The sequence below is a fragment of the Camelus dromedarius genome, chromosome 1, assembly GCF_036321535.1.
Source record: "Camelus dromedarius isolate mCamDro1 chromosome 1, mCamDro1.pat, whole genome shotgun sequence".
Lineage (NCBI taxonomy): Eukaryota > Metazoa > Chordata > Mammalia > Artiodactyla > Camelidae > Camelus > Camelus dromedarius.
The window spans coordinates 69,178,707-69,206,331 of record NC_087436.1 but is presented as its reverse complement, the minus strand read 5'-3'; the positions used below and the strand labels follow the sequence as shown (position 1 = coordinate 69,206,331).

The following is a 27,625-nucleotide window of genomic DNA, read 5'->3' as shown; positions in this document are numbered from 1 at the left end:
CATCAGCACCTGTTCTCAGTGATGGCCTGTTAAAGCCCCCTGTCAGGACCCAGGGGGTGGGGTGCAGACCAGCAGCGGTGTGGCCCTGGTAACGGTGGGGCAGAGCGCTGGCTGAAGACCCAGGGTGAGGAGCAGAGCGCAGCCCTGCGGCCCCAGCAATGAGAGCTTAAAGCCCTGACTCAGGACTCACGGAAGGTGCGTACAGCAGCAGCAGCTCAGCCTAGGGAGTGGCCAGTCAGAGCCACAAGTAGGAATCCAGGGTGAGGTCCGAAGCAGTAGCAGCAGGGCCACATTTATGGCAGGAACCCGCCCTGACTCGGAACCTGGGGCTCGGTGCACAGCAGCAGCTCCAGTCACACAAATGGCAAGGCCCGGTGGCAACTCCATCAGGGAGAGCAGGTTACAGGAGGGACGGGGCCCCAAGGGTCAGGTCACACCACAGCTACATTTCCAGCCTCAGGAAAGACACAGAAGCAGGGACTCTGGGCAGCTCTGTCAGCTGGAATCCGTGTTGGTAAAGATCTTGGAAGTCCTCTGTGTCAAAGGCCACAAACACCTAGGGTGGAGAGGCTTGCTGGGGTCCTCCTGGTCTCTTCTTCCCCAGGGGGTGAAATGCCTCCAGGGCATCTCTGCTGTGACAGGCTGCTCTGAACCAGGGCATGAGGCGAGGTAGGTAAAGTCTTTCCTGTGCTTTTCTACGTGGCCATCCTCAGTTTTGTAATCTGCAGGGATTCTGCTGCTGCTTCATTGTAGTCCAGACATTTTCCCCGAAATAACTTAACACCAGTTTGTAGTTATTCATTTATTGTTTTTGTTGTTTTTGTGGGTCTTAAAGTGTTGGGACCTCCTAACCCTCCATTGTGCTGATGTCACCGTATCTCTAATTTTGTGTCAAGGAGCCTGCAGACACGAGAGCCCCTCACTTCCTATTGCTTTACATTAGTCTTATTACTTACATAATACAGTTGATTTGCAGGTTGTAAAGTCATCGACTTTTAGAGGGGTGTTAACACTGACAACACAATATAAAACAAACTGTACAATCGTGGATTTTTCTACATTTTGCCCTTTCACTTGATTTCCATGGCTGCTGACTACTCATAAAATGTGTTTACTTAAGGTGTAGGAGTTATAATTTAACTTCTTTAGTGTAGGAGTTATACTTTAACTTCTTGATTGATTTCTCCTTGGATATAAGCATGAGCAATAGCAAAAGGATAGAGAAATTTTCAAAAGTTTTGCATGTGAACAAGATGTCCATGAAATGGCTCTCACTTTTGCTGCTGCTGCAGCTGAACTGCTACTTTAGCTCTGGGAGTTGTGGGAAGGTGCTCGTGTGGCCAGTGGAATATAGTCATTGGATTAATATGAATACAATTCTGGATGAACTTATCACGAGGGGTCATGAGGTGACTGTCCTGATATCTTCAGCTTCCATTTTTATTAATCCCAATACACAATCTTCTATTAAATTTGAGATTTTTCCAACACTTTTAACTAAAGATAATTTTAAGTATATTTTCAAGCATTTGCTTGAAAAATGGATTAATTTTGCAAAAGATTCATTTTGGACTTACTTTTCAACAGTGCAAAGTACGTTTTTGGAATTTTCTGATATTCTTATCACAGGCTGTAAAGATCTTGTTTCGAACAAGAAACTTATGACAAAACTACATGAATCAAGGTTTGACGTCGTTCTTGCAGATGCCATTGGGCCCTGTGGTGAGCTGCTGGCTGAGATACTTCAAATCCCATTAGTGTACAGTCTCCGCTTCTCTCCGGGCTTTTTACTGGAGAAGTATGGTGGAAAACTTCCACTCCCACCATCCTACGTACCGGTTATCATGTCAGAATTAGGTGATCAAATGACATTCATGGAGAGGGTGAAAAATATGATGTACGTACTTTACTTTGACTTTTGGTTCCAGACATTTAATGAGAAGAAGTGGAATCAGTTTTACAGTGAAGTACTAGGTAAGTCATGTTTTCAGTTGGTGGCATAAAGTCCTAACTTTTCTAATGACTTTGAAGATGAAATCATATAAATAAAACATCACAGAAATTTGGGTTTTATAAGTGAAATGATAAAATGAAAGTATAAAATGTTTCATCAATTTCATAATAATTATGGAAACATTAATTCATGGGGTAAGGCCCATTACTAGCGCAGGACACTCCAGGAGTCATAAACCATAAATTGAAGCACCTAAGACATCTCCAAGAAACTAAGTATCCATCTTACTAAACTTTTTTTAACTTTAAAAAGGTGACTAAAATGTCTTCTTAAAAAAATGTAGACTTAAGAGCTATGCCCATATTTGTAGCATAGGTAACTAGGTGGCATTTAGAAATTGTTTCTACTTGTGTAGCTCAGTTTCCACATTATAGTATAGTATAGTAGAGTCACAAAGAAATATATTTGCTTTATCAAAGAACAGCCACTTTCAGACATCTTTGACTACATCATTCCAAGCTCCATTTCAAATATTGCTTAATATATACACATGGCAATATTCTCATTTGATCGAACATTTGTTCTTTTTGTCTTTGTTTTTTCCTTTCAGGAAGACCCACTACATTATTTGAGACAATTGGGAAAGCTGACATGTGGCTCATTCGAACCTTTTGGGATTTTGAATTCCCTCACCCATTGCTACCAAATTTTGAATTTGTAGGAGGCCTCCACTGCAGACCTGCTAAACCTTTGCCTATGGTAACATGTTCCTATTTATTTTGTTTTCCTTACTTTGCATTTTCAGGGGAATACTTATGCAGTCTTTATTTACAATGGTTTATACAACAGAGAAATTGGGAAGCCGGATGAAGTGACTTGTCAATTAGAAACTCTTATTTCTATACTAGCACAAGTATGTGAAATTCATTACCATTACAGCATAAATTGGGACACCTGGAGGACTTATACTATTTTAAATTACAGCCTTCATTATTCAACACATAATAAAGCATCAGTCATAAAAATAATTATAAAGGGACTCGCCTATACCAGAAGTGAGTGCTCATATGCAGAGGAATGATATAAACACAGTTTCTGCCACCTGACAGTCTACTGGAAAGACAGAATACAGGCAAGTCGTAAACATTGTGTAAAGAGTGTTATAATAAGGGAAGACCACAATGCTAAGGAAACATTCACAGAATTCATAGAAAGTATCTCTGATTCTTTGATAATTAAGGTCAGATCTGAACATGTGCAGGAATAAGCAGACGGGGTAGGTCAGGGGTGGAGGAAGATACAAAAGACAGCCAGGGAGAGTAGTTAGTGACAGTTCCCAAGAAGTCCAAGTTTAGTCTGAACAGGAAGAGGCTGAGTAAAGAGACAGATGGTGCTGGAGAATTAAGCTGGAGACAGACATTCTAAGGAGTGTGAAGCATCTAATAGGGGCATTCGGGAAAAAATTAAGAGTGTTAAGAAAGGGAGAGGTACAATCACATTTAAAGAAAAACACAGGATGTAGTCACTGGGTTGGGTTATGAAGGGGTAAGAGTAGAAAGGGAGACCATTTCACAGGTTTGCTGAGAGATACAGGCAACAATGATGGAAAACTAGACTACAATATTCATACAGACATGACCATACTGACTCATAATAACAGTACGAATCTCATACAGTTGTAGTTGGGAAAAAAGTTGTTAGTACACATGAAACATCCAAAATGTCTGGCACATACTGATCCAGAATAAACATTAACTATTGTCTTTATTGTTATTTTGTTACTATTACACTATCAATAATCCAACATGTGCCAGCCACCTGGATCTAAATTGTAATTGAGTAGGAACTGATTTTCCAATACACCTATATGCTCTAGCAAAGTCCTAGAGAGAAGATAGCACATGGAGTGCTTGAAAAGCAAATTTTAAAAGATTTTTAATCAAAAAATTTAATAACAGCATATACTAAATTTATTAAAAACTGAATTTAAATAAAATATAATTTAATACACTTAAGTTAAAAATCTTAAATGTTGAGAATTTTTTCATGTTTTGGGCAATCAGATGAGCAAGATTACAAGCTAAAAACTTTTTATAAGGGTTGAGGCTCTTCACCAGGGACCCTTCCTCAAAAATACAAATGAATGCCCCAACAACTTCTGCACCAAATCCAACACTTCCTTGCTTCCACAACAGCGTTTAAACCATTCCTCATCTAAAATCCTGGAGTTTTACATCTTACAGCATGAAAGATATAAATTAGTCTATTAGAACAGGTGTTTTCTGCCTAAACTAAGCATACAGAAAACCTCAGTACAGCTCCCTTAAGGAACACGGGTCTCAACATTGTAGCTGCTGACAGAATGAGCAGACAGAAAATGTACACTGCGTATATAAGCACATTAATTCTGCACACTAACAGTAACGACCAAATAATTTCTACCACTTAAATACAAAAACTACCCATAGTTTCAAATTACAAAAATTCTCTTCAGTTTATAAGATACTATTCCTTATGAAGGAAAGCAAGAAGCTAATCTGTTTTAAATTGACATGCTGTTTTAAATTGATTCAAGATATAAATAGGAAGCAAGCAATCTTTAGCAAACTATTTTGTGATCTCTTAGGAGATCCTTTTTGATTACTCCTTATTAGTGGAAAAATGAAACATATCTTTTTCAACTGTCAAACACAATATCTCATTTGTTTACAAATTGTTTTGGTATTCAGTGGTAAACTGTCACAGCGTCCAAAGGCTGAAATAAAATCAGTGAAAATTATATCTAACTCCATTTTTCAAAGATATCCCCATTCTCCTTTCAAGCAAGTCAGTGTTAGTAGGAGAGAAAGGACCAGAGAAAGAAGGACAAATAGAAAGATGAATAGTAATATAATGATATTAGTAATAGTAGCTGTTGTTATTAAGTTGCAAAACAAGAGATGAATGCAAGAGAATGTCTGCAAACTACTAACTTTCAAACTACTAACTTTTCTGTTAATTATTCCTTCAAACTACTAACTTTTCCATTAATTATGAGGTTCTCAGAAAATTACTGAGGAACATTATGATACCTGATCTTGTCTTTGATCCATTCCGATTTAATTTTTTGAGAGGTCTAAAATAGGGGTCTCATCATTTTTTTTCCATGTGCTTATCCAGTTTTCTTAGAAGAAAAGAAGAGACTACCATTTCCCCAGTGGGTGGTGTTCCCTCCCTTGTTGAATATTAGTTGACTATATATGCAGGCATTTAATTCGGGACTCTGTATTCTGTTTCATTTGTCGATCTATTTCTCTATTTTTAGGGCAGTACCACACTGTTAAATACTACAACTTTGTAGTAATACTTTGGAATTGGTAGGTGTGAGGCCTTTGGCTTTGGGTAGTGTGGATAGTGTAGCAATATTAATTCTTCTGATCCATGAACACTGGATGACTTTCTTTTTGTGTGTGTTTTCTTCACATCTTTCAACAAAGTCTTGTAATTATTACTGTATAGATTTTTCACTTCATTGGCTAAAATTATTTCCAGTTATTTTATTGTTTTTCATGCTATGTTGAATGAAATAATTTTTCATATATTTCGTTATTAATAGAGAGAAAAGCAACTGACTTCTGTATGTTGAATTTATGTTATATCCTGCAACTTTACAGAATTTGTTCATTAGTTAAAGCTTTTGGTTGACTCTTTGGGATTTTCCATACAAAAAAATCGTATCATCTGCAAAAAAATGAAAATTTTACTTCTTCCTTTCTCATTTGGATGTCTTTAATTTCTTTATCTTACCTGGATGCTCTAAGCTGGGACTTTTAGTACTACGTCGACTGGAAGTGTGAGAGTGGGAACCCTTGCCTTTTCCTGATCCTAGAGAAAAATATTTCAAATTTTCACTATTCACTACAATGTTAGATTTGGGTTTGTCATATGTGGCCTTTATTTTGTTGAAAAATATTCCTTCTATATACCCAACATGGTCAGGTTTTTTATCTTAAAGGGATTTTGTATCTTGTCAAATTCTCTTCCTACAGCTATTGAGATGATCAACTTATTTTATCTTTCATTCTGTTAATGCAATGTATTTCATTTATTGATTTCAGCATGTTGAAATTTCCTTGCATCTTACAGGTAAATTACACTGGGTCATGGTATATATTACTATTAATGTGTTCTAGAATTTAGCTAGCAGACATTGTGCTGAGAATTTTTTAATCTATATTCATTCTCGATATTGGCGTATACCTTCCTTTACTTGCAATGTCCTTATCTACTTGGTATCTCCATATACTGGCTTTGAAGAATCAATTTTGAAGTGTTCTCTCCCACCTGTAATTTTTTTCTGGAAAAGTTTTTCAAGGACTGGCATTAAGTATTCCTTAAATATTTGATAGAATTTATCAGTGAAGAGATCTGGTGCTGGGGTTTTCTGTGTTCAGAGTTTTGTAATTACTGATTCAATATCTTAACTCATTTTGACTGTTCAGATTTTGTAATTCTTTCTGATTCAGTCTTTATTGATTTCTTGTTTCTACAAATGTAGCCATTCTTCTTGGTTATGTATTTTCTTGCCATAGAATTCTTTATAGAAATCTCTCATGATCCAGTGAATTTCTGGAGTCTCAATTGTAATGTCTTCTCTTTCATTTCGAATTTCATCTATTTGAGTTTTCTTCCTTCCTTAGTCTAGCTAAAGGTTGTCATCAGTTTCTCTTTTTGAACATGCAGAGAAAGAAAAATTCTGTATTATACTTCTTCTGTGTGAAATCTAAAAAAGTCAATCATATAAACTGAAAGCAGTATGGTGATTACCAAGGGCTAGAGGGTGGGAGAAAAGGAGAGATGTTATTTAAGGGTATGAACTTGCATCTCATAGTAAATTAGCCCTAGAGATTTAAGGTAAAGGATAGTGAGTATAGATAACAATATATTCTAATCATCAAACTTGATAAGAGACTAGACCTTATTTTTTCCAACCGCAAAAGAAAAATGATAATCATCTGACATGACAGAGGTGCAACCTACCACCAAGATGGTAATCCTATTACAATCTGTTAAGTGTATCAAATCAGTAAGTTATACAACTGAAATAATGTTATACCTCTAACATATTTCATCATTTAAAAATATTTATAAATTTTAAACTAAGGATATCCCTAGACAGAGGGTAGAATATATCTTATTTTAATTTAATAATTTTTCGTATTTTTAATACTTTAATGTCATGACCTTATATTATTTTCATACAGATGTCAGACAATGAGAATAACCAGTCCACAACAGTGATTAACTTTTAAATAGAGGATGTATTACAATAATATGATAGGGATGCATCTTCTACAGGAGAGATGAGGCAGCTTTGGGGAGCAAACCAATGAGGGAAAAACAAAGAACACAGGTAACCTTAAATGCTGGGACAAGTCACTGGAAATACACACATTACCTAGATGCACCATGAGAGTCATAGGGAAGTTCAGAGACATTAATAGCAAAACTGATCATCAGGATGAAATTATACTTTTGAAGAATGATCTACACGGTATAGTCTACAAGGTTAAAGTTTGTAAGAAATTGCCTATTTTCTTGTTCCTATTAAAAACAGTTTTGAAAACAACTTTAAAATAGGCTTCTATTCTTTAGCACAGGGAACTATAGTCAATATCTGATAATAATCTATAATGAAAAAGAATATAAAAAGGAATGTGTGTGTGTATATATGTGTGTATATATATTACATATATATATAAATTAATACCAACGCTGTACACCAGAAATTAACACAGCATTGTAAACTGACTATACTTCTATAAAAAATGTTTTATGACATTAATCATGATCATAAACTATACATTTTAAATGGAAGGATGGGGTCAGAATTTTCCAGAGAGAAAAGAATAATGAATGTAAAAAAGAAGAAAGGCATTTCAAAAAGAGGAGTATATGGTTTCATCAGATAATCAGGAAAATTTTGCTCCTCTGCATTTTTTTTGTTATACAGAATATTGAACAATGTGGAATTATTCTAGTGCAGAAAGTAAAATTTTTTAAATTAGGTTCAAGGACTACAAGACAAAATAATTCTGAAAGAATTCCAATCAAATACAGCTTCACCAGGAGCCTCATTTAGTTTGACATGAACTACTCATAGGTGATCAGATCTCTGCTACAGAAAGCCTGGTGTACCTCTCCCACTGTGGGGCAGGTGCTCCCCCAGGGACTTAGTGAGGTGAGGATGAGGGTCCCTCACAGCCACTTACACATAGCACATCCTACTGTGACAACAAATATACAACATGATTTCAGGGCAGAGTGTGTCCAATGGAAACAAACCCAGCAGTATGGTCACTCAGAAATGCAACTACACAAGTACATCTCTTGGTTATTAATAGGACACACAGGGCTGTTTCACAGAAATTCTAAACTATAATACCAGACTCCTCAATGTCAGTGACTAGTAATTTAGAGACAGATTTGGGGAACTTTTGAGTAACTTTAAGTTAAGGTTTGAGGATTATAGATCTGTGAGAAGGATAAAGTCATTCAAATCCTAACTTTTTCTTAGTGATCATAGTCAGGGAAATGAAATACTAATGACTAATCTAAAATAATTCTCTAAAAAGTACCTGGAATAAACAAATGATTTAGGAGAACTATAATAAGAAAGAATTAAAGGTGAGTTAAGATCCTGCTGTGTGACCTCCTTCCTAGGATCTATGTTAGTAATTAATAACATGACTGATGAAGAGTCTAACACTGTTTACCAGTGTGTCCTCCTCACTACTGTGTACTGCCTCTATCTCATTTTTGCTTATACACACACCCACACACATTTGCACAAGTACATGTAATAGAAGACACTGACCTCAAATCACACATCTCCTTCAACCCTGAGGTCCATTTTTAAAAAGCCATTATTTAAAACTTTTGAGGAATTTCCTCAAAAAATATAAAATAGAGTTACCATACGGTCCAGCTATTTCTCTTCTGGCTGTGTATCCAAAAGAATTGAACCTAGAATCCCAAATAGCTATTTGTTCACCATAATCTTGAAAGCACTATTCACAAGAGACGAGAAACTGAAGCAACTCAGGTGTACATGAACAGAAAACACAAACAACAAAATATGGAATACACAAACACTGGGTTATTACTTAGTCATTAAAAGGAGATTCTGACACATGACACAACATGGATGAACTTCAGGAGAAGGGCATAAGCCAGTCACAAAAAGACAAGTACTATACAACTCAATGTATATGAGGTATCTAGACTAATCAAATTTGTAGAAACACAGAGTAGAATGATGATTCCCAGGGGCTGGGATCAAAGAGGAAAATGGAGTTTTTAATGGGCACAGACTTCCAGTTTTGCCAGATGAAAAAGTTCTGCAGATTGGTTCCGCAATGCGAATATACTTAACATTTCTGAACTATAGACTTAGGAATGACTAAGATGGTAAACTGCATCTTGTGTATATTTTACCTTTTTTTTTTTTTCAAAAAGCTACTACCGTAATAATTCCTGACTATAACAGATTTTTTCTCTTCAGCTGTTTGTATTAATCTTTCAATAATGTTTGCTACACTGTTGCTCTTTTGTAATGGAGAAAATTCTTTTTTGACAGGAAATGGAAGAGTTTGTCCAGAGCTCAGGAGAAGATGGTATTGTGGTGTTTACTTTGGGGTCAATTGTCACTAACATAACAGAAGAAAGAGCCAATATGATTGCATCAGCCCTTGCCCAGATTCCACAAAAGGTAGATAAAGCAGCATAATAGTGGACAACCATACAATGAGACTATTAAATTCTGTAAAAAGTATGATTACATATTCTGCAAGAAAGGTAAATTATTATGATAGCTCCAATGTATCTCAAGTATTTAAAAATCAAAATATACACAGCAGGTCCTACAATAATACAGAGAGTATCTTTGACAATGACTTTTGGATTCTCATTGTAATCAAATAAATGTATTTAAGAGATGCAGTGTGAAATCTGGTATTATAATGGTATGTGGGCAGGTAGAAAAATCACCAAATTCTGCCTTGTCATTGCTCCTTTATCTCTGAAGGATTCCTGAGGACATAGTACACATACAGAAGTTCTCAGGAGTTAAATTTTAACAGAAATTGTACTAGCACAGTAATGTTGAACAGCAGTGATCAAAGTCAGAAATATGCCATGCAGTTTGTGCTTGCCAGGTAATCCTGGGCCCCATCACTTCCTCTAAATTTTGCAACAGACCCATTCAGTGTGCTTTTCAGGGTGCTATTCAGAGAAAGGTTGGTCAGGGCTCCCCAAGCTGCCTCCAGACACCCATCCAGCCACCATGATTTAGACAAAGACAAACATCAGCCTGCCCTGGGTGACTGAGCCCTGCCAAAGCCTAAAGCAGGAAGATGAAAGAGAAAGGATGGAGATGGGGTCCTGCCCTTAAGGTGGATCCTATGCATTATAAAGTGTGGACCTTAATGAACTCTGCTTCCAGCCTATCAGGTTACTCTTCCTGACTGAGGAGGGAGAAGGGCAAGAGTCAAACATAAGGAAGACTGGCATGGAAAAGATTCTGCTGCCTCCTTCTCCATATTATATAGTAACTTATTCTCTAGTAAATAAAATACACCTGGGATCTTTTGTTATTTACGAACTACTTTTTACTATCCGATATTGTGGTCTTCTCACAAACACCTATGCTAATTTTTTGTTGAGAACTTAGTCATTTCATTCACATAGCAAACAGAAATGAAACACCAGTTAAATTATAATCCAGCTTATGAGAATTGCTAGGAAGTCCAAAATAGGTATCTTATTTTGGTATTGAGTATAAAAACCACATTAACCACTGCTGTCAATGCATTGTGCTTCACTGTTGAAGTGTTCGGGGTCAGTTGAATAAATTTTAGTATCCCTATTTTGGAGCTTTTTCAACAGCCTTATTGTTACTTGTAAATTACCAACATGCTCCTCTTTTCTAAACTTAAAAATTTTCAGAGCTACTAATAGTGGCAATAATCTGGATTTACATCAAAAAACAATAATTGTCTTTTTTTTTGGAAGAGGCGCTTAACAATTTGTAATCTAAAAGAAGTTGTACCTCCTAAGCAGCATTAATTATCTTATCATTAATAAATTATAAATAAGCAGAAATATTTCTCTTAAGTGACTAACTGTAGGCATTTTCCTTTTACTAAATCAAAAGATATAAAACTGATAAAAAAAAGTTATATTAATGACTGGATACAAGTAAACTCCATTTTATGAGTGAAAAAGAAATAAACCAGTGGATACCAAAATTGAAAATGAGTGCTAGTATATAAAATAAATCAAAACAAATGTGAAGATTATTACTAATTTGCCACTGTTTTAATTCACTAGAATCAAGAATACCTAACAATTTCCCAAATACTTGAATTTGTCATTGAGAAGTTTGTCAATAACATCATGTGTGAAATGTCATGATTCATTCCATACCTGATTGAACATAAAAATAAGTACACAGAATGTGGGTATTCCTATTGATGTCAGTGCATTACTAGTCATCCCTACTTAGGATCTGCTGTCCTCATTTCCTGACCTGTCGTATGGAAGGCATTTAACTGGATGTCTTTTCATCTCTTTAGAATTCTAACGTGCTATAACTTTGAAGTTCAACTCATGAATAAGCTATCTACTTCACCCTAACAGGTTCTTTGGAGATTCAACGGCAAGAAACCAGATACCTTAGGACCCAATACTCGGCTGTATAAGTGGATCCCCCAGAACGACCTTCTTGGTGAGACCTGGGAGAACAAATGCTGGAAACAAGAGTAACAGCTGAGGGAGTGAGAGCACTGGGACAAGAAACCAACTTACTCAGCACTTATTACTCAAGCATGCAAAAGGAACACTCTGAATCTTCATTGTTCTTTCCTGTCCTAGGGGAAAACAAATAAAATATAAAGGTCGGCTTTTTTTTAACACCCTTATTATGGTACGACTCCTGTACAGTAAACTACATGTTTTTCGGATGTACAATTTGATGAATTTTGATAGAGGTATACACCAATAAAACCTCCAACACAATCAAGATGGCCAACATTTAGATCACTCTCCAAGAGGTGCAAATTTCCAATTCTTTACTTATCCCTTTCCACCCCCCTTTACCCCAGGTATCAGTAAATTTGTTCTCTGTGTAACAGGTGGCTTTTTATTAAAGAGTCACATCTATTATGGACAGAATCTTTATATTGGTTGTAATTATTTCTCTAAGTAAAATTATCAAGAACATCCTGGATTATCGCTTTGCCTCTAAATTCTCTCCATACATCTCTCTTTTCCCATCTTATGGGTATTTTAAATGCCCCTGAAATACAGCAGCTCCTTTTTATTACCAGTGACTCCCCATGTTCTATAGGAAAATACTTCAGAATTGTTTTCATGAAGCCGTAACACATTTCATGATAAAATGCAGCTTTTCCTTCCTCTGGTCTCAGTGTCACGACCGTTATCTTTCCTGTTGCCTTGACACCCTTCCTATCAGACTAAATGTCTATTTCCTTAAGAGACTATATTTTTGACATATTCTCACCCTTAATTGCTCATGTGGTTTCTTTTACCCAGAATGTTCTTTCCATTTGTTCACCTGACAATCTGGAGTACATTTGTGAATTCAACTCACACAGCACTCCTTTCATGAAGGCTTCACTTCCCTCTCCAGCAGACTGAGTGGCTTCCTGATCTGAGTTCTGAAAGCAGTTGAAATGCAGTTTCATGTGTATAATCATCTGTTATCGAAAGGACACTGCTTCTTTCACTGCCTTGTAATGGCCAGTTCTCATTTGATTTCTAACATTAATTAATCATTTTACTGAAATTCACTCAATCCTAGGTCATCCAAAAACCAAAGCTTTTATAACTCATGGTGGAACCAACGGCATTTATGAGGCCATCTACCACGGGATCCCTATGGTGGGCATTCCTTTGTTTGCTGACCAACCCGATAACATCGCTCGCATGACAGTCAAGGGGGCAGCTGTCAGGCTGGACTTCAGTAAAATGTCAACAACAGATTTGCTCAATGCATTGAACCAAGTCATTAATAATCCTTCGTGAGTATACATGTATATTTTTCTACTACATACTCTGTCTAGAGAAGTTCTCATAGGGAGGCCAGGGAGGTAGCAATGTATCTTCTCATAAACACAATGAAGAGTAAGAGTTGCACAGGGCTTTGAATAGTCTACAATAGCCTACTGGGAGTGTCACATAAAGTTTGTTTCAGTGGTTTTAGTGGATAGCTTCTTCAGAGGTTTAAGGAAAATGGAGAAATTTTGAAAGAGCTAATCATTAGAATGAAAAGAGTCACTGAAATGGTAACATAAGGATTAAGAGGATTTATATGTAAATATTTTCTCCCTTTGCATTATTCTCCCATTGCTATTATTACCAACACATTCTCAAAATGTTTTCTTTATAAAGTCATTATGAAACAAAAGGGAGAAAATACATACAATAGTTATGATAATATTAATAATAATATCAAAATTCATAAAAATCCTCAAATGATTTGGAAACCAAATATTATCTCTTTGAAACAGAAATATACCAACATATGTCTTATAAATAGACAAAAACAAGTAAAACCAAAAAAACTAAGAATATACCTACATTCATAAGTAGTATCTAAGTAGTCATTATTGGGTAAATTAGAAAGATTTAGTTGTTTCCTTTTATCAGGGATGAGATCAAAATATTAGCAGACTTTCAGATGCAGAAAAAAAGCTACACAACACCAGTGAAGTGGGAGGGGAAACATAAGGGTGGTGGACTAGGAGATACAAACTTTGGATGCAATATGCGCTCAAATATGTTATGAGCAACAATGGGAATACAGCCAAAATTTGTAGTAACTGTTTAATGTAAAATTGCAACCCTGTGGAATACTTATACCACTTTCGATTTTTAATAATGTAAAGCTGGTATCAAAAATGAAGATAATTTATTAGCTGCTAGATACAGAATGTTTGCTATATGCTACACATTGTATTAAGTCCTTTGCATATATTAAGTACCTTCTTCATAGTAGTGTTTCCCTATTGCATTACAAAAATGTCACATAAGTGTCTCCTCTGAAAAACCCAAGGCTCCTCCTGTGCTTTATACAGAACACAAAGAGATTTTACCTCCTTGTTATTGTTTCAGTGCCATGCTACTGCACTTTGTGATTTAGAGTTTGTGAGCCATATCTCTTTATTCCTCCCTTCCTCCTTGTCTGTTAGTCCATAGTCATTCCAACACTAGAAACAAATGCAACTGCAATGCCAGAAAGTGAAATGTTGAGCACTCGCCAGATTCTAAAATCACTCACAAGAAAAACACCACCAATACTAGCAAACGTTTACTAAGAGTCTACTGTATGCCAGGAATACTTAAGAATCGATATATTATTCCTCCAAATAATCAGATCAGATACCATTCCTATCCATCCTATTTATCAGTGAAAAACTGAGGAAAGAAGAATAATAAAGCAGGCATCAAGGCAAATGTCAGAGTCAGATTCAAAACAAGGCAATCACTTCCAACTTTTAACCACCACTTCACTAATAGAAGATAAATACCAGTTAATGCTCAATACCAACTGCTCACCAGCCCCAGCTGGACATGTCTCTGAATCTCAATATGGATTTTCCTCCTATCTCTGCATTATGATAGTATTTTAAAACTTGTCCAACAGGTCTATTAACAATTCCTTACTAGACAGTACAAACTTTGAACAGTCAAATCATGTACATCTTTTCTATTGTTCTTTTTTTTTTTCACATCAGGACCTAATTCATTCCATTCTTTTGGCTACAAATACCTGTCCTATCCTATTTTCTCTCTTTTCTCCATAGCTTGAAATTCTATGCATTCAACAAATTCTAGCACATAAGCTAAGATCTCTATAATCATCTCTGAGAAAAATAATCTATTTTTCTTCCACTTGATGTGGCACTCATTTTTACCATATGCATGAAGATTCCACATATGTATCTTTCTTAGTTTATTGTAAAAATTGATGTCTATTTGCTTTTCCTTCAGCTACAAACAGAATGCTATGAGGTTATCAACCATTCAACACGATCAACCTATAAAGCCCCTGGACCGAGCAGTCTTCTGGATCGAGTTTGTCATGCGCCACAAAGGAGCCAAGCACCTGCGGCCAGCCGCTCACGACCTCACCTGGTGCCAGTACCACTCTCTGGATGTGACTGGGTTCCTGCTGGTCTGTGTGGCAGTTGCTCTCTTTGTCATCACAAAATGTTGTCTGTTTTGCTGCAAGAAATTTCCTATACCAGGAAAGAAGGAAAAAAGGGAGTAGCTTTATCTGAGGCCTGAAGCAGGAACACCCCATACATGGATCTGTTTCAGTTGATTCCAGCAAGAAGGAGTTATGATGAGGTTCCTGTCCTCCTGTGACAAAAGGACTTTTCACAATTTAGCATCAAAGATCAAAATTTGCTTTCAAGGGATTTTCTTCCTGCTTAAGAGTTAGAAATACGTCATGCCAAGAGAAAAGCTAATGAGATATTAAAAAAAAATAAAACTATAAGGGTATATATTGAAATTTATCATTTTAATTCAAAATTTTACTAAAAAGAAATTGAGTTTAACTGTGTTTCACAGGGTGTGCATATACACAATAAAATACAAAGTCTATATTTTCCATATTATATTTGAGGATATTCTGAAAATTTTAACTTTATTTTATTGTAGAATTTTATACTTTTATCTTACTACAGAAGTGTTCAATAATTGGAATTGTGAAAAAGATTCACCCTTCCATTTCATTTGCGAGACCACTAACACTTCTTGGTTTTTACTGTGCATCCAGCCTCAGAATCACTTCTTACCTAAAGCCATGGCAAGTCATTTACATTTATGCAGGTTAAGTCATGTCCCAGTAAAATGTCTGTGGAATTAGGAATACAGCAACTGCTACCTGCTTCCTATTATAAAACTGAGCTATTTGTGAAAAGCCTTGATATATGACTGAGTTTTCTTTTTCTCCTTAACTTTAAAAATATTCACCTGATCTCTTTTACTCCCATATTCACTCAGCCTCTGGTAATAAGATTTAAGTTTTCTACTGTAAGAAAATATTTAACTTGTACTCTAAAGGGACTTACTGAATTTTCATTCTCTCCAAATATACCTGAATATATCTATATGTGCTATCTATATCTATATCTGTATATATTCTTACAAAACAAGACACAGCATCACTTACCTACTTGCAGATATGGTATGAAATTTAATGTGTTCATTGAACACACACTGAAATAATGGCTTTTATTCTATGGTACCACATTTTAGATCGTGTGTCAATCTTTTGCCTCTTTCCTCATTAGCCTATTGCCCCATCCCTCCCATAAACATTCAATATGTCATCATGACAAAAAAATAATACAGACATCATTTTCTTTAAACCTAGGCCCACCATGACTGACATAATCAGGAACAATGAGCAGGATACAGAAATTACATACATTTTATGGAAAACTGGTAAATCAAATGAAAGCAATCTGAAGGCACTCTTGAAAACTGCGTGTCCTGAAAGGACTTTATATCAAAGTGGTCCAGGAGATGAAATGCATACTTGTCTTATTGGTCAAAACCACCACTCAATAAATTGTATTCCATTGTGTATATATGCTACATCTTCTTTATCCATTCATCTATTGATGTGCACTTAGGATGCTTCCATGTCTTGGCAATTATAAAAAATACTGCTGTTTATAGTGAGGAGTATGCATCTTTTTGAATTAATGTTTTCATTTTTCTCAGGTCTATGCCCAGGAGTGGAATTGCTGGGCCATATGGTGGTTCTGTTTTGGGTTTTTGAGAAACCTCTATATTGTTTTCCATGGTGGCTGCACCGCTTTACATTCCCACCCACAGTGGACAGGGATTCTCTTTTCTCCACATCCTTGCCAATATTTGTTATTTGTGTGCTTTTTGACGGTGGCCATTCTGACAGATGTAAGATGGTGTCTCACTGTGATTTTGATTTGCATTTCCCTGATACTGGTGATGTTTCATGCTCCTGTTGGCCATCTGCATTTCCTCTTTTGGAAAAATGTCTGTTCAATTCTTCTGCCCATATTTTAAATGGGTTGTTTGCTTTTTTAATTGAAGTACAGTTGATTTAAAAAGTTGTATTAGCTTCTGGTGTCCAGCATGGATGAACTTGGAGGGCATTATACTAAGTGAAATAAGTCAGACAGAGAAAAACAAATACTGTAAGATACCACATACATGTGGAATCTAAAAAAATACAACAAACTAGTGAATATAACAGAAAAGAAACAGACTCACAGATGTAGAGAAGGAACTAGTGGTTACCAGTGGGGAGAGGGTAGGGGGTGGGAAAAGATAGAGGTGAAGGATTAAGAGGTACAAACTATCAGGTATAAAATAAGCTATAAGGATGTATTGTACAACATGGGGAATATAGCCAATATTTTATAATAACTAGAATACAACTTTTAAAAGTTGTGAACCACTATATTGTATACCTGTAACATAACATTGTACATCAACTGTACTTCAATTTTAAAAATCTATTGTAAAATAAATACACAAATAAAGTTAAAGAAAAAAAACACTGAAATCATATGACAAATATTCTCCAGCCTGAGACATAATTTATTTTAAAACAAATTAAACTATGGATGCTTGGGCAATTACAGGAAAAATTTACCACAGAAGTTTCCATACAAACCCTGTACAAAACTGACACATTTTTAAAGAAAAATAGAACTAATATGGTGCCATATAGATAATATTGTTAAATCATGCATATAGTCTTAAATCATTTTTCTCTAATCTATCCTGCAACATATGTAACTAAAAAAGGATTGGTAGTCATTGTACAGTGAGAACTACTACAAATCTCCAATGAAAATAAACAAGTCCAACGTGAAAATGAATGAAGGATACGAACAACAAATTCACAGAAGTGAAGTAGCTAACTACATACAAACCCTCAATTTGTCAAAAAACACAATACCTGTAAAGCGCAATAAAGCAAAGCACGGTGAAACAAGATATGTCTGTATCGCAAAGCCGAATTTGGAGCTGAGACACAATAAACTGAAAACTGGTAAAGCAGACAATATTTCAAATGTCTCATTTGTTAGCATCCCTTACGTTTTTGCATCCTTACTGCATCATGGTAAAATTCAGGTGAATAAGAGGCATGGCTTTCTTTTAAAATGAAGTTTGTGAAAGTGGAGACAGATAGAGCTGACAAAGGGGAACTTAAGAGTAGGCTCCTCTGGGTCGGCAGCCCCGCTGTTGGCCACTTTTCTGATCTCCAAATGTATAATGGAATAGACATACTAGCAGGCTGGACTCTTGCCTTACGTAATAGCTAGCTCAGTCTTGGTTAGGGTCATCCATTCTGTTACTCCTGAAGGCGTATATAATGTGCCACTCCAAAATATGCCACTTTGACATATGACTTTTTATTAAAGTTACTTAACAAACAGCTGGTGCAAGGATATTCTGAGCCTCCATTATTGCCCTAAAAGCAAGATATCAAACTCCCATGTGCAGCTGCCCTCCCTATACCAGGAGAGTAGAAGCCATCCTTATCAACAGAGAGAGAGGGAACTCTGGGCTGAGAAGGCTGTATAAACAAACTTTGTTACTTCATGAATTTGCAATCTGTTGGGCTGCACTATGCAGGCCTGCAAGGCCTGTATTTGCCCAACCTCAAGACTGAAGAAAGAGCTCGCAGTTGGCGACAGAGATATCAATGGCTCAATGGATAGGGGGATCTTAACATGTTGGAAGCAAGGTCCTGGAGTGACACCCTACTGTGTGCAGCAGACAGAGAGCAGGACACGGACACAGTCTTTGCTCAGGGGGGCAGGAGAAGGTTACCAGTTACAAAGGTTCGCTCACTGGTTACCAGGAAAATCAACAGAGGGGCACACCCCTCATCACCTCTTTCATAAGCTATCAGGGTGGCTTGAGTTAGACCAATCATTAGCTGGGGTCTGGCGCAAGTATGTAGGCAGGTCAGTCAGGTGAGTAGGGTATAGGTGAAACAGGCGCTGCTTGAGCAGGGAATGTACAGAGAGCAAGAGAAAAGTCACCTTGAGTGTCCTGACCAGACAGTACCTCAAGCCCAAACCCCTTTATCTTGTCAACTCTTCACAAATGTATTGCTTCTTTGTCTAAAAGGTATAAAAGCTGCATGCTTTGGTCACTTCTTTGAATCTCATATTTTTACAGGATCTCATAAGTACAAAACTAACTTTTCCCTTGTTAATTTGTTTTATGGCAATTTAAGTATTAAGTCAGCCAATGAACCAAGGAGAGAAGGAAAAAGTTTTCCTCTCCAACAGGCCCACGTGTAGCTTTTATCTCTGCACCCATCACCAACCAGTCTGTTCAGACATCCATCAAAGCAGCACTAGAGTGCCAGTTATTTGGTGCCTGGTCCATGGTGAATATTAAATCTAATAATCCAAAATATATGGAAATAAAGTATTTCATTGATTTAACTGGCAAATCTCTAATTATGAATATGAATGGTCACCTTTTTATATGTCTGTTTCTGTTTTTTTGTCCATTCCAGGTTCTTTTTTTTTTTTTTTTCATGTACTGCACTCCTTTTCCATTGTGGAATTTTTCTACTGACTCTTCTTTGGTTTAGAGAAATTACAAAAAGTCAATTTGTCATTTATAAAAAAATCTAGAATTCCAGAGCCATGGATGACAGTGGCTGAGAGTGACTGGCAAAGAAATAATATCCATGAAGTCAAATAAACTGGTAGAAGTTAATCAGAAATTCGAGGTCAGGTTGATCAATCATGAGGACATGCAGACTGCAGGAGTCAGGACTGTGAGGCCAATTGGCACCCTTCAACTTCCAACAACCCCCATTCCTAGGCTCCCAGGTGTCCGCCTGCAATCCCTCAAAAGTTAAAGTACATTCTTTCCTGACTTGTGTTTGCCTAGCAGCATTAATAGCCTTAGGAAATGGGCTACTCTCACAATAGCTCGGGCTGGTTTGTTTTGACCCACATATCCTTTTCAGAGTCATAAATCCCACTGCCCCTTCATGGACCCTAACTTCCTCACTTCATCTACAACCAATCAGAAACTTGTGCATGAGCTGATTACACAGCCCCCAACCCATTGTGTTCACCAACCCCTCCCCATAAAGGACCCTAAGCTTTCACCATCAGGGCACACACAGGCACCTCTCGTCTGTCTGGCCCACTGCTGTCTGTGGCAGCGTACCAAATAAACTCCTTTACTATTCTCCTCCTTTGTCTCTTGTAAATTCTTACACCACCTGCTCACTGTCCCACCGGATTCCACAACATTTTGGTGGCCTGTACAGAGACGGGATATCTCTCTTCTCCCTTCTTCCTACTGGGGCTCTCCCTGGATTGATCAGAAGCTCCTAGGCATTTCTCTGCGCCAGACTCCCTTGGGAGTGCGGAGGGTTGGAGAACATTTAGGACGTCCCATTGTCAGGAAAGGCTTCCCTGCAGGCTTTGTTCTCTAGGCAGGGATACTCCTTCCCTCTCTCTCTCTGCTTTGTTCTCTCTCTTACTCTCCTGCCTTTTCCTAGAGTTCGGGACTTCCCCAAAGTCTCACCAGTGACTGGTGGGCTCTGGCTGGGCTACTCTCAGCAAGCCCTGAAATGCAGTCTAACAAATGGGACTGGATGTTTAGCCCCCAAGGCGAATGCAAATCTCACTCCATACTCCATCCCTGGGTCAGAAAGGACTCTCTCATTGGAGAAGGCACACATAAGGACTAGTCATCCAGTGCCTTGAGACACCCAGGACCCTGTCTCCTGGTTGGCCCCAGACCCATACAAGGTGGGGATGACTCAGTGTGTCACAGCACTTGGAGCCCCCTCATAGGCAGCACACCATCTGGCCCAATACCCACTTCATCTTCCCTCTCTTCTTACTCCCTTCCCTCCACCTTTCCCTTGTTCTGGCCTTGGCTATCGAAACACTTCTTAGTTCTCGGGCCTGACCCATTTGGTGCACCTCTGTCTTCTCTCCGCTTTTTGTGGATCATACCTGCAGATTGGCTAAGCCTCCTGTCTTTGACCATCATGTGCCAGACAGAAGCCTCAATTTGGTGAGTCTCCCTGTCCTTTCTTCTGTTTCTAACATTTCCGTAGGCCCCTAGTGCTACAGGCTTCTCTTTTCTGATGTGATGCCCCAGATTACGGGTTTGACAGTCCCTTTGTGGGTGTTTTCTTTTCTCCTCCTCTAATCACTATAGGGCAGGTCTTCTCAATCCCCCAGGACTCACCTTTGGGCTGCATTTTAAAGAACTGCCATAAGTTTGATCCCCAGACATTAAAGAAAAGATGTCTTGTCTTTCTCTCTACCACCTGGCCATAGTACCAACTCCCAGATCAGGAGACTTGGCCCCTTCATAGGACTCTAAACTATAACACCATCTATCAGTTTGATCTCTTCTGTCACAAGTTGAACAAACAGTCTTAGGTCCCCTATGTTCATGCCTTTATGGCCATCTCCCAAGATTCAGATCTCTGTAAAAATTGCTGCATGTCTCTTTCCCAATACTTAGAGGCATCGCCACCCTCTGGCTCACCAGCATCTAACAGCAACCAGATATTCTAGATGACCCTTTACTTTCCCAGGTTCCTAACAATAATCAGTTCCCTTCTCTGTACCCTTCATTGCATCCAATGGCCTCTAACTCAGGGACTTCTTCAGATTCTTATTTCTCCTCCCCGATCCCTCCTTGCTATTAGAATCCCTTCTCCCCACCACATACTAGAGCAGGTGTTATTTTTGACACAACAGGACCAGCATCCCCAGTTAAGACTACTATTCCAGAAGCCTCAAAGCAAGGGAATCTGTTACCCTTTCTTGAGGTTGCTAATGGCAAAGTGGGCACGATTCAGGTCCACGTCCCTTTCCCTCTGCCAAGTCTCCCACAAATACAAATTAGGCTCTTTTAGCCAGAACCCTTCTCACTTCATACAGGAATTTCAGGCCCTCACCACAGCCTTTGATCTGACCTGGCAGGACATATTTGTTATTTTCACCACCTGTTACACATGAAGAAAAAACTCACATTTGGTCCTCGGCTCAGAGCTGGGCTGACAAGGTCCATGCTCACGCCACCCAAAATCCTAGATCTAGAGGTTCATCTAGGTCTGGGAAGGAAGCAGTCCCTGACTCAGATCCCCAGTGGTCTTATCAAGAGAGGAACACCAGGAGGGAATACCATAATCACATGATTATTTGTTTAATAGAAAGGATGAAGAAGGTCACTTTTAAGCCTGTTAATTATACCAGACTGAGGGAAATTACCTAGGGACCAGATGAAAATCCAGCCCTTTTTCATTCCTAGTTGGCAGAGGCAATGACAAAATATACAAATCTTGACCCAGAAAACACAGAGGACCTTCCATTCTTGCAGTCCATTTCATTAGCCAAGTCACACCCGACATTATACATAAACTTCAGTGGCTTGAACAGGGACCACAAACTCCTTTTCCTGTCCTACTAGACAGTCTTTAAGGTTTTCAACAACTGGGAGGAAATATCGTGGGCTGAACAGGCAAAAAGGACAAAGAAAGAGACAAGCAGCAGGCTAAATACATGGCAGCCACTATTGCCCACTCCCTGCCAGGTTCAACTCAGCCGAGGCCCTACGGGACACCGGCCCCCAAGAAAGAGCCTACGTCTCTTGGGCCCTCTCCTGTTTGGTCCCAGTGCCAACAACCAGGACATATCAGCCAAGACCGGAGGTCTCTGCAGGGCCACGCCCCATCTGCAAGAAGAAGGGACACTGGAGACGGGACTGTCCCTCTCTCCCTCGTGGGAGAGGGCCATCCTCACTCCAGACCCCCTCGCCACGGCTTAAGCCTGTGGCTGGCCAGCAGATGCCCTTGACCCTGCTCCTCAATCATGAAGAGCCCTACGAAGACGGCGATGATTACAATTCTATCCTTGACTGAAGGGCCCCAGAGGCTGTGCAGGCTCCCATGCTTTCTACCTCAATGGCAGAGCCCTGGGTGATCTTGGATGTGGCAGGTGGTAAGGCTGAATTTTTAGCTGACACAGGAGCCACGCACTCTGCCTTAATTTCTCTGGTCCAATCTTTTAGTACTCAAGCCTCCTCACCAGTATAGACAACCAACCATAAACAAGCCACTTTATTGCACCATTAGTCTGTACACTAGGAAAATTGTTTTTACACATGCTTTCCTTGTTCTTTCTCAATGTCCCACTCCCTTGTTAGGCAGAGATATTATGACTAAGCTCCAAGCAAAGGGCCACTTGCCAGAGCATGTTTGCCCTCTACTGGCCTCACTCATTCCTCTACAGCAGGCTTCACAGGCTCTCCAGGCTCTCCCTCCTGCTGTTTATTTACAAGTGCTCCAGAAGGCTGGGACATAGCTACTCCATGGAGAGCTCTTTTTGCAAAACCTGTAAAAGTCCAATTAAAAGATCTTATTTCCTTTCCTAGAAAGCTTCAGGATCTTCTAAAATTAGAAGCCCATAGGGGCTTGCAATTTCTAACAACAAAATTCTTAACAGCTGGTCTATTAAGCCCCTGCAACTCTCCGTGTAACACCCCCATTCTAGCGGTTAAAAAGCCAGATGGAGCATTTAGAATGGTTCAAGATCTTAGGGCTATCAATGAGGCTGTAATTCCTGTCCATCCCATTGTGCCAAACCCCTACACTCTTTGGGGACAAATTCCAGCTGAGACCTCCTGGTACACAGTGTTGGATCTTAAAGACATCTTTTTCTGTACCCTTGTTCACCTTGACTCTTAATTTCTGTGCCTTCAAATGCATAATCTGGAAACCCAAGATCCCCAACAACTAACCTGGATAGTTCTGCCCAAGGGACTTAAGGATAGCCCTCACTTGCTTGGATCTTTCCACTTTATAATTCTCTGCAGGCAGTGCCTTGTTTCAATACATAGATGACTTGCTGATACACAGCCCTGAGAAGGAATCCTCAAATTCTAACCTTATCATGGTGTTACAAAAATTGGCCTCCAATGGATATAAAGTTTCTCCCTCTAAGGCCCAAATAACTGCACAGGAAGTATAATTCCTCAAACTCATATTAACCGCAGTAACCAAAAGTCTGCCAACTCAGAGGAGACAATCTTAGATATGGGAGTTATCCACAACCAAGCAACAGCTGTGTTCTTTCTTGGGCGTGCCAGGGTTTTGCGGAACTTAGATACCCCAATTTGACCTCATAACTAAATCCCTTTATGAGGCCTTACGAGGACCAGAAAATGAGCCCTCAGAATGTACCCCAGAAATGAACCGGGCCTTGACAACTCTTAAAGAAGCTTTTTCAACGGCCTCAGCCCTGGCCCTGACAAACTTACAAAAGGTTTTCTTCTTATTCATATGTGAAAAGTAAGGTGTCACCTTGGGGGTCCTTATCCAAGCCTTGGGACCCACTCAGCACCCAGTAGCCTATTTATCCAAAAATCTGGATCCTTCTCTCAAGGATGGCACCTTTGCCTCAGGGCATTGGCATCTACAGCTTTATAGGTAGAAGCAGCATCTAAATTAACCTTGGAACAGGGGATGACCATTTATACCCCCACCAAGTTTTAGACATCCAAAACCCCCAAGCATTTCACTGTATTTCAGACAGCCAAATGACTAAATACCAAACTCTATTTTTAGAAACCCCCGAACGCAACATTAGACCCTGCTCCCCTACTTCCTAACCCCAACTCTAACTCCTTTTTGGAACATTCCTGTCTCTAAATGCTAGAAGTAACTTGCCCAGCCAAGCAGGACCTTCCAGATACACCCATTGACGATCCAGATGACACACGGTTTACTGACAGCAGTAGTTTTATTTTAAATGGAGTAAGGCTGTCAGGCTACACAGCAGTAAGGCTCACAGAGGTTACAGAATCGGGGCCGCTTCCATGGGGCTCCACCTCAGCTCCAAAGGCAGAATTCAGAGCTTTACAACTTGGAGCTGATAGGAGACTAAATCTTTACACAGACTCGTCCTATGCTTTTCATGTTGTTCATGCCCATGCTGCCATCTGGCGAGAACGAGGTCTCCTCACAGCACAAAATACTCCAATAAAACACACCCCAGAAATCGTGGCTTTACAAGAAGCCGTCGTGCTCCCCCGACGAGTGGCAATAATTCATTGTCAAGCACACCAAAAGGGACACGGCGAAATCCCCCAAGGAAATAGGGCAGATAAACAGGCTAGGGAAGCAGCAAAACTCCCCACACAGGCAGCCCTCGTCCAGCCTTTACACCTCTCACTCCACATCACACCGAGGAAGAAATCCAAAAGGCAACAGGGACAGGCTTCGTCTTTACCCCAGAAGGATGGTTTAAAAACAGGGTAAACTGTTGCTTCCAGGGGCCTTACAATGGAAGCTGTTACACAACCTTCGCCAAATCACACACCTTGGGGCCAAAGCCTTACAGGCCTCAATACCACTCACTTCTGTAGGAAAAGTGATTTCCCGGACAATACGTAACATCCCTCGAGCCCGCCTTCCTCGCTGTCGGACAGATGCCGAGGGCGCCCTTTGAAGCCGCCTCCTTCATTACACCCCCTTCAGAGATAAGGAACTTTACCCGGAGAGGACTGGCAGATAGGTTTCACCAACATGCCTCCTTGTAAGGGCTTAAAATATCTCTCGGTATTTGTTGACACGTTTACTGGATGGACTGAGGCCTTATCTACTCAAACTGAAGGGCCTCAGAGGGAAATAGTGCTTTGACAGAACATACGTCCCTCGTTTTGGTTTGCCTCCTTTGCTACAATCGGATATGGGCCTCAGCTTTGCTTCATAGATGACACAAAGAGTGCCAGAAACCCTTCAGACTGAACATGACTTACCCCAGGCCTCAGGCTGCGTGGAAAGGCCCACCAGACCCTTGAGAGCCTTGTAAGGAAACGCCCGCGGAGGAAACTCCGCCATCTTGCCGGCTCTTCTTCCCGCCGCCTCACTCCGCGCGGACGGCTCCCAAGCCAGACACATTTAAGCGTTTGGAGCTCCTTTCCGGCCGGCCGTTTCTCCAGACGCATTTACTAATAGATTCTGGAAATCATTCTCTCGCCCAATAACTTCAGGCCAGAATGTTAAGTCTCTTCATGAATATTGTGATAAATTTAGTCCAAAGCCTGATCCCCAACTTTCAGGGAAACTCACAGCCAAAATTCCCCCACCCTGGGGTTGGGTTTACTTTAAAATTCTCCCTCAGGATAAACAGCCACTTCAGCTGGCTTGGGCCGGACCGCATCAGGTGCTTTTAACCAGCCCTACGGCAGTCAGGTTCAACGGGTTTGCTTCTTGGGTCCAGCTGCCCCGCATGGAGGTTGCCGCCCCGTTGCCGTTAGAAGTGGCTGAGGCGTCTCCAGCAAAAACCGCCGACAGCTGCGAACCTGTGGAGGATCTCTGCCTGTTGTTCAGGAGAAAACCTGGTGCTCTGAATCCCAATTCCTAACTCATGGGCGCCACCTGCTGGCTAACCCCATCAGTGGCCCTTGTTTCCTTAGCTATTCCTGGTAGCATTTTGTCTTATTATACTTCTTACTTTCTGTTGCTCCAAGCCTTGCTAATCCCTGCACTTCCCATCCTTGTGCTGACTGGTACTAAGTTCTCGACCTGCCCTATTTTATGACATTATTCTTTCAACATTAACTGAAATTCCCGTTTAAGGTCTTCTTTCTTTTTCTGAAACAGTTTACAGATTTAATTCCTGATCTATATCTTCAAGGTGACTTCTGATTTTACACCTGATGAAATTAATCTTTACTTAGAATATTAAATATGACACCCAGTTGTTCTGATTTTCCTTCTTACTTCACCCCTTACTGTTATAGGAAACAGCTTTTGGGGATGGGCTTTTTCCTATGCTAAAGTGTTTACTCCAATTTCCGGATCTGTGGCCAACTGCCAGTCTCCAGATTTTTGGGGCTCCCTTCGTGGGTTTCCCTTTTGCAGGGGTCCTATTGGATCCAACTTGCAAAGCTCATACAGGGGCTCAGAGAGATTGACAGTATTTTAAATGATCCAGACGTTAGTGAATGGAACCCTCTCATGTGGAAAATTAATTTTACATAATCAAACCCAGGGCATAATTTTTTGTTTCCGTTTATGAGACCTATTCTCAGCAGGAATGAGCGATGACCTAGTTAAAACGTCAGGGAGACTGGTCTTGGAAACTTCCACCACGCCTAGAGAGAAGAAACGACAGGTACTCCCAAATACGGGATGGCACTTTCTGGCTTACTCCCGAATATGGTTGGCTCAGCTGCACCCACTCCCTTATGTTGGGAACAAAGAAATCATTCCCATGATACTTGGCCAAATTTCACTAGTCATGTTAGATGGACATCCTCAGACCATGTGGAGCGACTGTATATCTCAAGTAGTCTGATTGGTTTGGAACTAACTGGATCCACAAATTCCAGATTCCCTGGCCCTCAATGGAACTAAATGGATGTATGAGTCCAATCTCTGGCCTTGGCTGCTAAACGTGTGGATTGGCCAGTGCACATTCGGTTTCCCCTGGGCTCAGGTACATATATGGGCCTCACTCCAGAGTGCAAAAACAGCCAACCTCCCCTGTTACGTGCTCAGCGGACCAGGTCAGTTTTCCAATGCTACAATCACTT

General features: G+C 39.6%; 1 protein-coding gene across 1 annotated transcript; it reads left to right on the top strand.

Annotated features, from left to right (window-relative positions):
• Positions 1 to 1,228: 1,228 nt before the first annotated feature.
• On the top strand, positions 1,229 to 18,086 carry LOC105101503 (UDP-glucuronosyltransferase 2B31). The gene is made up of 6 exons (XM_031469874.2): positions 1,229 to 1,974; positions 2,565 to 2,713; positions 9,573 to 9,704; positions 11,633 to 11,720; positions 12,816 to 13,035; positions 15,008 to 18,086. The coding sequence occupies exons 1-6, from the start codon at positions 1,254 to 1,256 to the stop codon at positions 15,285 to 15,287; spliced, it is 1,590 nt and encodes a 529-aa protein (XP_031325734.1). The 5' UTR covers positions 1,229 to 1,253; the 3' UTR covers positions 15,288 to 18,086.
• Positions 18,087 to 27,625: the final 9,539 nt, after the last annotated feature.

What these genes read in the sequence shown, in the direction of transcription:
- LOC105101503 (XM_031469874.2), top strand. Translation starts at nt 1,254, where the DNA reads ATGTCCATGAAATGGCTCTCACTTTTGCTGCTGCTGCAGCTGAACTGC. An exon ending in TTGCCCAGATTCCACAAAAG is followed by an intron (nt 9,705 to 11,632) that starts GTAGATAAAGCA and finishes TCACCCTAACAG; the next exon opens with GTTCTTTGGAGATTCAACGG. An exon ending in CAAGTCATTAATAATCCTTC is followed by an intron (nt 13,036 to 15,007) that starts GTGAGTATACAT and finishes CTTTTCCTTCAG; the next exon opens with CTACAAACAGAATGCTATGA.